General features: G+C 39.1%; 1 protein-coding gene across 1 annotated transcript in view; it reads right to left on the reverse strand.

Moving 5' to 3' along the window:
• Positions 1-14,704, reverse strand: part of myo7ab (myosin VIIAb) — a 47,518-nt gene that overhangs the window by 25,252 nt on the left and 7,562 nt on the right. The window contains exons 2-15 of the mRNA XM_047805466.1: positions 14,384-14,446; positions 11,090-11,203; positions 10,742-10,894; positions 8,867-9,051; positions 7,352-7,473; positions 6,800-6,942; positions 4,536-4,649; positions 4,345-4,383; positions 3,932-4,046; positions 3,771-3,847; positions 2,145-2,264; positions 1,546-1,688; positions 1,251-1,461; positions 215-350 (exon numbers count right to left, since the gene is read on the reverse strand). Coding sequence (XP_047661422.1) covers positions 215-350; positions 1,251-1,461; positions 1,546-1,688; positions 2,145-2,264; positions 3,771-3,847; positions 3,932-4,046; positions 4,345-4,383; positions 4,536-4,649; positions 6,800-6,942; positions 7,352-7,473; positions 8,867-9,051; positions 10,742-10,894; positions 11,090-11,203; positions 14,384-14,401 — 1,690 coding nt within the window. The 5' untranslated portion in view covers positions 14,402-14,446. The remainder of the gene's footprint in view (positions 1-214; positions 351-1,250; positions 1,462-1,545; positions 1,689-2,144; positions 2,265-3,770; positions 3,848-3,931; positions 4,047-4,344; positions 4,384-4,535; positions 4,650-6,799; positions 6,943-7,351; positions 7,474-8,866; positions 9,052-10,741; positions 10,895-11,089; positions 11,204-14,383; positions 14,447-14,704) is intronic.

A 14,704-nucleotide genomic window follows, 5' to 3' on the forward strand; every position in this document is an offset into this window, starting at 1 on the left:
AGCTAGCTAGCATAGAAGGTTGAAAGATTGTGGGTATTTCTGGTTGCTATGGAGCTGTTTGCTATGGAGTAAAATGTCAATTTAGCATAATGTTAACTACCTCGAAAAGCATTCAGAATAAATCAGCTATAGCAGGATAACCAGTTTAAAATGAGTTCAGTAGTTAGTATAATATTTAGCATTCAACAGAAGGATTAGCAAGCCTGTGAGGTACCTTTGGTTTCGTAATGGACCACACCGGCAAAGTGCTGGATGCCGAACTGGCTCTCGTGACAGTGCTTAGGAGGGATGTAGTTTGTGTTGAGTTTGTGCTGGGAGTTGAGTTTGTACAACATGGTGGCATCAGTTCCCTAAACAAAACATACAAACAACAGGAAATCATGCTTTTAAAACACACAGCAATACCAAGAACAAATCTTTGTGTAAAATAGTCTCAAAGCTCAATCTGGACACAAGTTATAGGTCTAATAAATCTTTATTTATCACACCTCCACTCATCCTAACTTAATCACAGGAAATCCATTATGTGCCTCGTTAATCCTGACAACACCATTAGTGACACTAAGCAAATCATCATTCAATTAATAAAAAAAAAACTTTTCACTGAAAAAAGGGGGATTTATAATATACATGGTAATATACTTGTCAAAACTCAGACATCAGAACACAAAGCCGGCCCATGACCAATATGAGCTAGCAAATTAAATATTAAGACAGTTAAGTAGAATTATACACTTAAATATCTAGATTTAATATATATTCTTAAAAATTCAAGATACATAATGTACACATTTATAAATTTATCCCGAATATGCAAGCCAGAGGCAGCGGTGATAAGTCAAAACTTGATGACATGAGGAAGAAACTTTGACAGAAACCAGAGGAAACTGTCCTCATCTGGGTGACCCTGGTGTGTGTGATTATAAATCATTCCCTTCTGTATGTGCTGTATAATCACAGAAGTGCAATTATGTGAGCAGGAGATTCACCTTTTCAGTTTTAATACAAAGTCTATTTTGTTAAATTTTAGAGCTGTTCACTTCCATCAGCTGCTATCAAACATGTATCTTTCACTGTACATGCCAATCTAAGCATCATCGCATTAAAAGACAAGTTAAATGATTCATCTTGGAATTACTGACAGAAGATCATATACCGTATGTCTCTGTTATGTAGCTGTAGTTATGTGTTGATTACTGTATGCTTATTTCCAAAATTCCAGCTCTTCCACGTGTCAGTCCCGTTCTTACCTTGGGGAACCTGCTCTCCTCATCAATAAGCGAGATGATGTTCATAGGTTTGTTGGCGATCATATCCAGCGCATCCTGGTTATCCGTGAACTCGATGTGCAGCCAGTTAATGTGCTCCAAGTTGTACTCCTCCTGCTCCAGCTTGAAAACATGCTGCACAAAGAACTGCTGCAGATTCTCATTGGCAAAGTTGATGCACAGTTGCTCAAAACTGGCCAAAGAAACAAAACACAGTAATCAGAGAAAAAGAGAAAAAGCTCAAAAACATCATCAGGGTAGAGAGATTACCACAAACCTGTTGATAGTGAAATTCTCAAATCCGAAGATGTCAAGCAGCCCAATGGACCTGTGGATGACTTTGTCTTTAGTGGGTGGAGCTCTGTAGGTGGCAGCATTGATTTTGTCCACGATCCACACAAATAACCTTCCATATATTCCCTAAAATTAAAAGTTATCATATCACATTTTTAAATTAATGTTTCTTACTAGTGTGTCATTATTATTGTGGATTATTAAGCACAACACCAACTCACCTTTACAATAGTGCAGCTACAAATCACAAGTTTATATAAATGAGTATGATCTAATATCTTAACCTTTCAATAGCTAAAACTTTCACAGGTTGTCGTATGGTGTATAACTGAAGTCTAACAATAAATAAATGGCTGCAATCGTGGGCATGCCACTACATTAAATGTAACTCTAAATAGATAAACTATATGCTGGCAAAAAAAAAAGTTTAAAAATAAACTAGAATTGAAATGAAATCAGAAATTAAAAAGATTATATAAGTGGAAGTGGATCACAGAGACTTCACATTGTTGATCATATTTCTATAACAAAAAGGTCAGAGTTGTGCTAAAGAAAAGCAGCAGCAGGATGAAGGTCTCCAACCTTGACGAAAGCATTGCGTACGTCAAACCCCTGGTCCACACTGAGTGCCATGGATACACTTTCTCCTCGAGTGATGAGCGTGCGAGTGGTCAAACACGTCATTACATCCTTGGAGTCCACCTATACAAGCAAACATGTTTGGATAAACCTATATATTGGCCAATATTTTAGTGCATACATAATTTCTCTCAGATTTTATTTAGCATAAAAAATTGTTGCAAAGTGTATATTTTCTTTGGGCATTTTTTGGGATCAGTTTAAATAAACTAGCTAGTTTAGTAGTTTTTAATAATATCCTTGTGAATGTCTGGTTATGAGACAAAAGTTTTTATCTTTAGATTATCTTAAGATTGCTGTATCTATTATTTTCATTTAATAGGTCCATTATGTCTGAAAAAGAACATATACACAAGAACATGGGGAGAACAGGGAAAATAGGGACTTTGACTTTTAGTTGGAAAATGAAGGAAAACTTGTCCATTTAGAAAGGACATTTATAGAAATTCAACCATCTGTAATACATATTCAAAATAGGCTGCCAAAAGATTTACAGAAAACAAATTTAAATCTTCATCAAGACAAATATTTGACATATTGTACTATTATATTATTATATAATATATATTATTATCGTATTGTTAAACCTTTAGGTTTTTACATTTAGTTGCAGTATTTTCCTCTTATCGAGTCTCTCTCTCACACACACACACACACACACACACACACACACACACACACACACACACACACACACACACACACACACACACACACACACACACACACAATCGATTCTTAATACAGCTATGCCTTTTGCCACCAGGGGGCAGATGCAACTACTGTACTACATTCTGTGAGCATGTTGACTCTGGATTCAGACTTTCACACAGCTGACTGTGAGAAGATGAAGAGCTGCAGGCCGGCAGAGTGAAGGCTTTACCCACGCTGTGCTCATGCTCTAATAACACCAGCTGAGTCTTACTAATGACTACATTTATATCCAACTTCCCTCTGCTCCTTTCCTCTATCAGCGTTGAGAACTCCCTCCCACCAGGATAATCATGGAGGGAAATCAGAGCAAGAATTAAGAGGGAGAGGTGGAACCCATGCAGTAGAAATATTCTTTGTTTGGGTAAATCACAGATGTAGCTGCACACACACACACACACACACACACACACACACACACACACACACACAACACACTCAGTCTCTCTCTCTCTCTCTCTCTCTCTCTCTCTCTCTCTCTCTCTCTCTCTCTCTCTCTCTCTCTCTCTCTCTCTCTAACAGTAGTTCTGCCTGCAAATCAAATCACAGATTATAAATGCACTGCTGCTGTTATTATTTCCATAGTACAGGGAATTGTATAGAAGATAATTCACATATGCTAATAATGTTTTCTGTGAGTAGAATATTTCCTTAGCATTTTTGGTGCACTCCTTTGATCAAAGTCTTGTTTTGTTAGAACATCAGGTTGAGAATTTCTGAGGAACAATGTTGAGAGAGAGAGAGAGAGAGAGAGAGAGAGAGAGAGAGAGAGAGAGAGAGAGAGAGAGACACACACACACACACACACACACACACACATACACACACAAATCCTCCTCCACTTCATTCACCCCTCACCTCAAGCAGAGCTGCTGCCCTGGCCAGGGCAGGTGAGCAAACAATTACACAAGCGTCCAGGTTTTTAAACATCCGAGCTGTGAATAAATGAATAACACATCAATCAACAGTGCACAGCTGAGATGATTTAATTTTGTAGCTTTTCGTGCACTCTGACTTACCCTCAAAGTGCAGGTTGCCCATGTGCAGAATGGCAGCCAGCAGCTTGGAGATCTCCCAATTTTCAGTGTCTGTGAACATCAGGACCTTCATCGCTGACTGGATGCTCAAGTACTCCTTCATATCAAATGCACCAAATGCAGATTCATTTTATTCATTTCAAGTTTTAGCAAAAGTGCTTATTGTGTATATTAACAATGTTTTAATACAGCATGGTTTCTTTAAGATCTACTTAATTCATACAGTAGTTGTATTAGTTTAATTCATTCTGATTGGAAAGTTAGAGCACATCCATACATACAGTAAATCCAGGAAATATGGAATACTGAATCAGTCAAAACAAGCTGCTGGAATTCAGTTTATTTTCTATGGATGAAAGATGTCCTCACTATCTTTCATCCAGCACATCACTTACATTCATATCGTCCCGGCCGTCACACACCGTACAGTTGCCCTGCAGGACAATCAAAGATGAGAGGACACAGTGGAGAACACAGTGGACACAAGCAATATGCTCTTTGTTATTTATAAAAACATCACACCACCTCCAATCATGCAGTTAAACACAAGTTAGTGGTTTGTTCTGATAAGACAGCAGTCTCTCACCATGGTCAGATAGGTGTAGTCTGAAGCCTGACCCAATCCTAGCTTAGTCTTTTGCTCTGCGTTCATACCCTGCAGCATACAGTAGAAGATGTGGTAGTTTCTCTCATCTGGAGCCTGTATGGAAAACTCTCTGAGTTTATAAAATCCCAGAACATATTGGTTTACATGTAAACATTAAAATAAACTACATTACAAAATTGCTAAAATATAACAGCCTAGCAACATTGCTATACAAATACATAGATCTATAAATAGGACAATATGCAAGATGGAAACATTTGCATCCATATCCAGAGTAAAGGCATCTGTCTTTTTCTATAGTGTTTATCGACATTCATCACGTCGATTATACTCCATTTATTCTTAGCAGATTTGTTATCGTGACAAAGTGTAAAATAATAATCATTACACCAAAGCAGTGCTCAATTCTGATTGGTCAGAAGGCATTTATTTATTTTTAATAACAGCAGCTTGTTAGTAACGGCTCCAAAGTGAATTGTTATTACAGATTATTTTAATTGTTATCATTTCAATATTTTGTGAAGTCCCTGTGAATTTTAAGTCTAATAAGCTAAAAACCTGTTGTTATTTCACATAGAAAATCATGTGATTGTTGACATGCTGAATGTTTCTGTAAGGAGATGATTATTTAATATTTATGGAAGGAGTCTCCAGTGTTAGCACATCGTACAGAATGTTTCTTATAGTAACTAAAAATATTGCTTAAAAAAAGGAGTCTCAGTTTATTTTGAATGTTTCATATGTATTAGATGTATGTTTTAGGCAATAACAAAATTACAACAATATAATGCCAGTAATGGAAGTGACAGAGGCAGGTTTGAATGTGTTTTTAGGAAAAGTGTATCCACCTTTTTTAAAAAAAAAAATACACAACATGGTATGAAGAAGTGAAGCTGGGGCTGATGTCTTTCTAGCTCAGACTGTAGATTCATGAATCTTATCATTCCCAGTTGTGTCAGGTGATTACACACAGTCAAACACCCCTTGATTTGATCACCATTAGAACTGATATCTTCAGCCAGCTTCTTTGATACATCCATAACACACCATCACTGGAGTGAGAAGGTTCATGCCAATGACATACTAAGGCTTGCATCTGCGTTGCAACCTACAAACAGGGCCACTGAATACTGCATCTCCCAAATAATGTGGGTAAATATGATTCATTCCAAGGATATTGATTTATTGACTGAATCGTTGTTTGAATCATTTTATGATTCGTTCACCGACCCTGTATCCGTAAGTTACGTCATTGCACCAGTAAGTGGCACCAGCGAGTATCTTTTCAAATATAATAAGTCATTGTTTCATTCACTCAATAACTTCATTTACAAACAACAAATGCAAATGTAGAATGTAGAATGTGACGAACAATGTACCAACAAAACATAGTGCTACACTCATTCCACCATTTTTCTCTTCTTGTTGAAAGGGTGTTGAACTGAACCAACAACATGCATACAGTATGTTAGCCAAGTCGACATCAGTGAGTCAGCAGATCCTTATTTCTTCACCTTGATCATTCATTTCCTTACACAAACTGCAAGTATTCAGCAGGTCACAAGTAAGGAGCTTGTTGATTAATACATTCAAACAATGACACTAAAGCAGTCTTTAATTAAAAAGTCAAACAGGAAAAAGCCACCATGTTTCACACATGGGACTTAAGTGAAAGAATATGAGTCAGTACCAGAACAATTAATTCAATTAAAAGATTCATTAAAAAACACAGATTTGTTCACGAGCAAAACATCATTAGTCCTAACCTTCATTGAGACCTACAAACATAGCTGCCCAAGGCTACAACATCCACAATACACTCACACAATCAGTGTTCACCATCTGATTGCCTCCTTTATATTACTTTGTTTCTTGATTCTAAAAATTAATTCGGGGACAACTACAAGGAGATTAGTCAGACTCATTGTCCAATTAAAGTACTTTAAAAAAGAGAGAAATCATGAATGCAGGAGCCCTTTGTCTTTAGGTATAGGTGTGCGTGTGCGTGTGTGTGTGTGTGTGTGTGTGTGTGTGTGTGTGTGTGTGTGTGTGTGTGTGTGTGTGTGTGTGTGTGTGTGTAATAATTAGGCCAACGAACCGGCCTGATGATATAACGCACTGATCCCACATACATCACAAGTATTTCATTGTCAAGCTGTAGGTAGAATTTATACCTTTTATTCTATTACTGTAAACAAACCTTGCAGTACGTATGCAGTAAATTGTATTTGACCTCGTCTTACCTGTCTGCACACTCTTGACTTCTCCAGCAGGTACTGCTCGATCTTTGCCCCCTCAATGGCTCCTTTCTTGTTAAAGTAAATATCAATGTATTTCCCAAACCGGCTGGAGTTGTCATTGCGTATAGTCTTTGCATTTCCAAATGCTGTAAAGAATAAAAAAGACGTCTGCTGACTTGACTGCAATACAATAACAACAAATCCATTTTATGGAGGCTTTTGTTATTTAAAAAAAATACAAAGGCAGAGACCTGCTGCACCATTATATCTAGTATAATGGTGTACAAAGTTTGAAAAATAGACTATAGATAAGTGTGTGTTTTGTGTCAGACATTAGGAGAACGTTACATGGAAGACATATTGGAGAGCAGACGAATGCTAATGAATCGTCTACCATATGGTGATCTGAAGAGCAGTTTCAGACAGATCTCTGAATAACGCTCTGTCAGGAGTCTGTCTCACGTCCTTGGAAGTCTAAACAGACATGATGTCTACCTCTGAATTTGTACAATCCTCCGTAGATTAATATAAGCCAACCAAAGTCCTCTTTCTGACCTTCTAGGATGGGGTTGGCCTCCAGAACCTGCTGCTCGATCCACGAATGCTGTCCACTGATAGCAGCCAGGAACTGCAGGATCAGTTTGGTGCTCTCTGTTTTTCCTGCTCCAGACTCACCACTTGGGAGGACAACATGTCAACAAATAACACACATTACCTTCAGTGAAAAAAATATATATATTTATTTGTATAAATATATAAATATTTAACATCAATATATATATATAAATATAAATAAATATATATGTATTTGTCATTTAAATTGCTGAAACAAGCTTGAAAGTTGAATACCTGCATCTCTGTCATGGTAAATTACACATGCAGAGATATTTAGTGGTGAACATCATATTCACATCGAATGTTTGATTTAAGTCAACAATAATTTTTTTTGGGGGGGGGGGGGGGGTGTTAAGAGACTTATTGAACATGTATGGAAAAGTCTCCAGTGTCAGTATTGGGTAACAGATGAAACCTGTACGATTATGGGAAAGTGGCAGGGCAGAAGAGTTTGCACTTTGTGGTTTCTCCATAATTTCTTTCATATAAGAAAGAATATATCTACAGTATATCTGATATAATGTAACTCATGTGAGGAACCAATTTGTTTCAATGATGTTCAACAATATTAAATGCTAAATGGTCTGAGTGCCATCACTTGGAGGACAAGGACAGCCTGGAGATACATGCAATTGCTGTGTATGGTACAGTGCCACTTACACACCATGAAGATAGCTTTGGATAGACAGCTTTACACTCAGGTCAACAGATGCTAACTTCAACAAGATAGTCTTTAAGTTAAAGCTAGAATCAATATCCCGGTTAGGTTAATTGCTGTATTTGTCCATATAATCCCACAGTTTTAAATAGGAAATGCTTTGTAAACACACTATCCAGTGTCACTCAAATGATGATGGGTTCCCTTTTTAGTTCCTCTCAAGATTACTTCCCTTTGGCTTGCAAATTACAGATACTGTAAACTCATCAATTTGCATTTTATCCTGAATTTAGATATTTCTGTAAAGCTGTTTTGTGTCCATTTCATTACAGAACAGTGGAAATCTTTTCTTTACATATTCCAGCGGAGAAAGTTGAAATTGAAATGTAACTATGGCATAAACAAGATAAAAAGTATAAAAACTTTTTTTTAATAAAATTATACATTAGCATCTGCTGTAAACTTCAACTTTTAGGATGGAGTGTAACTTTTATTAATAAATGTCGTTTTATCTTTTTTAGCTGTCTACAGTCTTCACGTCTTGCCATTTAAATCAGATTTTATCCAAATTTCTAAAATTAAAAAAAATTATTCTGAGTGAAATAAAACAATAAAGTTGTTAATATGAAAATGACAGAAATTTACACCAAGAATTTTATCAACAGCTGCCAGTAAACTACAGATTATTCTCAGTATGTAAAATACAGTAACTTATGTAAAGGTAAATGACTATTAATTCAGTTTTATGTAAACGTTGCTTTTAAACACGGTGCAGTGATTTTTAGTGTCGTGAGTACCTGATGATGCAACACTGGTCCCTGTTATTCCTCTGCATGTTGAAGTAGCAGTTGTCAGCAATGCTGAAGATGTGCGGAGGCAATTCACCAATCTTTTTATTGGTGTACAAGCGGATGTGGTCTGCTGTGTAGATGGGCAGCAGCTGGTAGGGGTTCACTGCCACCAGTATCGACCCTGTGTATGTCTGAAATGTCACATGGTATCATGTATAGTATCAGATGATGTCTATATTGGTTTTCTGTATGTAATAAATAAGTAATAATTCCAGATAATAATAAATAATAATACATTCTGTGAAAATTTGTGAGTTAAGAATATTATTATTTATTAGTGAATCATAAATAAGTGAGATCTTTATTTTGTATATGAACGCTTAAATGCATTCTAAAATGAAAAAATGTAAATATTGTTTAATAATTTTTACATATTCTTATGTGCCCAACCAATAGTGTAGCGGCAGCAGCACAATGCATAATAACACGAAGATACAGGACAAGAGCTTGGGGTAATGATAGGGTTGATATCAAACAATATTGAAAAAAAAAAATAATGAGGAAATGTGATGTCTGTGACTTGGATTGTGGCATGTATATTTGGCATGCATGAACAAGTAGACATCATATTCATATTTCCTTTTGTTGTATTTCTGTGGATAAAATACATGAAGGTGTTACATGGATTATTCATGATTCAAATGCCCACAGGCTTGAAAATGAATCAGGAGAACCTGAATGTATTGGCTCTGTGGGATAAACTATCCACCGACAGCATGTAAGTTCTTTTTTGTCATATTATTTGAGCTCCATCGTCATTTTTCTATGAAAATCACCTCTTGCCTCTGTGTTCATAATACACACCGTATACTGTAGTCTGCAAGAGGGTAGAAATTGAGCTTACAGAGCAGAATGTGAGTTGTCTACTTGTCTGTTTACACTGATGTCTATTAGATACTTAATAAACAAATAAAGATTAAATTTCCTTAACAGACTGATGTAGTCTTCGATGTAATACAAGCATTGGTAGTCACGTTAAATTCGATTAAGGCACAACTCAAAGCCAGTCAGGGACATGTTGTCCTTCATCAAGTATTTTCAGTGGTCAAAAATGGCTGATGGTGATGTGAGAGTGAACCTAGATGAAAAGGTCATATTCTAGCAAATCTGGCTGATCTGAGCACATACTACTGAGCACAAAAACAACTAATGTCTGATATAAAAAAAAACGCTCACTATTTACAGCATGCGTCACTTTTATGAACAATCTGATTTTCTTTACATTAATAAGAAAGAAAATAGTACATCAAGCGGCTTGTAGGTTAAAGACTGAAATCACTGACATGACAATAAAATTAAATCATTTTAATAAATAGATTTAATTCAATTACATCCCCTTCTACTAGAAATACTGGGTTTAAGATCACAGGTTCATATTAATGCCCTCGTACTAGTTATAGATTGAGTAGAAACACCTTGTTCACATAAATAGATATATAGATAGATATTTAACAAAGAAGCACTTATATCTATTGCTACAGTGAAGATTACTGTATGGAGACTTTTATTTTGAAGTTATGTAAGGAGTCGATAGTGTAACGGTCAGTAGCTTTTCCATCAGGGGAAAGTCTTAAGGACAGAGGAGTTTTTCAAAATTTGATTAAAAGCGGCTGGTGTGGAAGCGACTGTTTATAGCTGCTAAGTGATTACTAGAACAGTTTGATGTAGTTTAGGAGGAATTAACTACATCAGAACGTGTTGTGGTAGGAAAATAGTCAACTTTAGGGGTGCTAACATTAATGTCACTTCATAACAAAATGCTGTTGTTGATTATTTTCATTCAATAGTGGTTTATACCATACTCAGAAACTGTACACTCACATATATGACCCTTTCGTTGTAGCGAATGAAGACATTTCGGAGAATGCCGGCTTCGTTCAGGTCTCCCAGGCGAATCATATCCTCCACACCATGGATGGAGGTGGGGTGCATGGGCTTGATGTTGGTGGCATTCTGAGGAGAAATCCAATGCTCCTGCACACACACACACACACACACACACACACACACACACACACACACACACACACACACACACACACACACACAGACATACAACACACAATACACTCATTGCATTGCAGCATCATTCACACTGAAGGTCAAGTGACAAGAAGGAAGAGCTATCTGTTGGCCCGCTGTTTGTCCTTGTCTTACTTAAACACTCACCTGACCCTCATCATCCAAGACTTGGATCAGGCCCGAATCACAGAGCTTGACCACAGCTCCTACTGGAACGTCGAATAGCTTGCCTGTCTTGAGATCCAACCAGACATAATCCCCCTGTTGGAACAGAAAAATCAATAATTCAATCAATGACTCAGTAAATGAAACAGCTTTGACAAATCTCGAATCTTCCCTACAGAAAACACAGCTATGTTTCCCTAAGATTAAATATAATAATAATAATAATAATAATAATAATAATAATAATAATAATAATAATAATAATAATAATCAAGTGAAGGCATTTGTACATAGCCCTACTAGTGAAATCAGTTATTAATAAAAGTAATGCACAGCCATGATTTTGTTAGGCGAGGGAAAGAAATTATTTATTCATGAGAAGGAGATTAGATTGTCGCAACACCTCGAGTAGAATTGAAACAAAACATCATAATAAAAAACAAATAATATATTACCAGCCAAACATACACATAATAATAATAATCCATTAATAACCAGTGTTGCAGGATAATATTTAAATGTGCTGTGTGTCAAAACGATATCTAAAACATTTCTTTAAAATTTTTGCACAAAGCACATTTATCCATCCATCCATCTTCTACCGCTTATCCGGGGCCGGGTCGCAGGGGCAGCAGACTAAGCAGAGATGCCCAGACTTCCCTCTCCCCAGACACTTCCTCCAGCTCTTCTGGGGGAATACCAAGGCGTTCCCAGGCCAGCTGAGAGACATAGTCCCTCCAGCGTGTCCTAGGTCTTCCCCGGGGCCTCCTCCCAGTTGGACATGCCCGGGACACCTCCCCAGGGAGGCGTCCAGGAGGCATCCGAAACAGATGCCCGAGCAACCTCAGCTGACTCCTCTCGATGTGGAGGAGCAGCGCTCTACTCTGAGCTCCTCCCGAGTGACCGAGCTCCTCACCCGATCTCTAAGGGAGCGCCCAGCCACCCTACAGAGGAAACTCATTTCGGCCGCCTGTATCCGGGATCTTGTCCTTTCGGTCATGACCCAAAGCTCATGACCATAGGTGAGGGTAGGAACGTAGATCGACTGGTAAATAGAGAACTTCGCCTTGCGGCTCAGCTCTTTCTTCACCACAACAGGCCAGTATATCGACCGCATCACTGCAGAAGATACACCAATCCGCCTGTCGATCTCCCACTCCATCCTTCCCTCACTCGTGAACAAGACCCCAAGATACTTAAACTCCTCCACTTGAGGCAGGAGCTCTCCGCCAACCTGAAGGGGACAAACCACCCTTTTCCAGCTGAGAACCATGGCCACGGACTTGGAGGTGCTGATTCACATCTCTGCCGCTTCACACTCGGCTGCAAACCTGATTTGAGGAAGCCAACAGGACAACATCATCTGCAAAAAGCAGAGATGAAATCCTGTGGTCCCCAAAACAGACTCCCTCTGGCCCCTGACTGCGCCTAGAAATCCTGTCCATATAAATAATGAACAGGACCGGTGCAAAGGGCAGCCCTGTCAGAGTGCAACATGCACTGGGAACAAGCCTGACTTACTGCCAGCTATGCGAACCAAACTCCTGCTCCGGTCATATAGGGACAAACAGCCCTTAGCAGATGGCCCCGGACCCCATACTCCCAGAGCACCCCCCACAGGTCACCACGAGGGACACAGACGAAATCCACAAAGCATATGTGGACAGGTTGGGCAAACTCCCATGAACCCTCCAGCAACCTGGTGAGGGTATAGAGATGGTCCAGTCTTCCACGCCCAGGACGAAACCCGCATTGTTCCTCCTGAATCCGAAGTTCAACTATCGGCCAGATTCTCCTCTCCAGTACCCTGGCATAGACTTTTCCGGGGAGGCTGAGGAGTGTGATCCCCCTGTAGTTGGAACACACCCTCTGGTCCCCCTTCTTAAACAGAAGGACCATCACCCCAGACTGCCAGTCTAAAGGCACTGTCCCCAGCCGCCATGCGATGTTGCAGAGGCGTGTCAACCAAGACAGCCCCACAACATCCAGAGACTTGAGGTACTCGGGGCGGATCTCATCCACCCCGGGTGCCTTGCCACTGAGGAGCTTCTCAACTACCTCAGTGACCTCAGCTTGGGGGATCGACGAGTCCACAACCACTGCTTCCTCAGTGGAAGACATGTCGTTGGGGTTGAGGAGATCCTCGAAGAATATCCCCAGTCAAAGTCAGCAGATTCCCACTCCCACTGTAAACAGTGTGTGCAGGGAACTGCTTACCCCTCCTGAGGCACCAGACGGTTTGCCAGAATTTTTTCAAGGCCAACCGATAGTCCTTCTCCATGGTCTCACCGAACTCCTCCCAGACCCAAGTTTTCGCCTCCGCAACCACCCAGGCTGGCACTCGCTTGGCCCTCCGGTACCTATCAGCTGCCTCCGGAGTCCCCCGAGCCAACCAGGCTCGATAGGACTCCTTCTTCAGCTTGACGGCATCCCTTACTTCCGGGGTCCACCACCGGGTACAAAGATTGCCGCCACGACAGGCACCGGAGACCTTACGGCCACAGCTCCGAGCAGCCGTGTCGACATTGGAGGTGGAGAACATGGTCCACTCGGACTCAATGTCTCCAACCTCCCTCGGAATCTGGTTGAAGCTCTGCCGGAGGTGGGAGTTGAAGATCTCTCTGACCGGAGACTCTGCCAAAAGTTCCCAGCAGACCCTCACAGTACGTTTGGGTCTGCCAAGTCTGTCCAACTTCCTCCCCTGCCATCGGATCCAACTCACCACCAGGTGGTGATCAGTTGACAGCTCCGCTCCAAGACATACGGCCGGAGGTCAGATGAAACAACCACAAAGTCGATCATCGACCTCCGACCTAGGGTGTCCTGGTGCCATATATATATTGTATATATTAAAAGTTTTTCAAAGAGCTAAACACGAATAATAATAATTACCAAAAATAAACACATATTTTAAAATACATACTAAAATCTTTTTTTTTATTCCATCATGCTTTGTTGCCACAACCTTTCGAATCTTATTTTTACACCTTACTTTGTCATGTCTGTTCTTTAGCACCTTGTTCTTATGTGTTATGTGTTCGTGTTTTATTGAGAAAGGATATCAGTAAAACTCCATACATGTGGAATAGTAAAAACAATCTCTGACTAAAATACAAGGAAATAAACAGAAAATATATGATTTTAAAAATAGTCATTAATAAAATAATAAATAAAACGAATATGGCTAATACAAAGATTTAACATTTATATCAGTAGCTTGGGGAAGTAAATGCAATTGTATAGTGTGTTTTCCGACAGACAGGGAGAGACTCTTACCTGCTGCAGAATGACCATGTTTCTGTTTTATTACTTCTTGGCATTAGTCACCATGTGAGTGTCCTGAATGAAATAAAGAGCAACATTCACACTTAGGAGAGAGTCATACACAGAGAACTTCTAAAACTATTTTTTCTGATTTTACCATGTTGAAAAAAGTGAAGCTGAGATGACTTGTGAAAAGTGAATGAATCATATCAGAAATGTTGAACATGAAAACTAATTAAAACTTCATTAATCGTATAAGAAATCACGTAAAAAAATCAATAAAGGTGCATTGCATGTGGAAAATGGTAACTCGGAATTTAGACTCGTGGTGTG

This window comes from Tachysurus fulvidraco, chromosome 21, assembly GCF_022655615.1.
Source record: "Tachysurus fulvidraco isolate hzauxx_2018 chromosome 21, HZAU_PFXX_2.0, whole genome shotgun sequence".
Classification (NCBI taxonomy): Eukaryota; Metazoa; Chordata; class Actinopteri; order Siluriformes; family Bagridae; genus Tachysurus; species Tachysurus fulvidraco.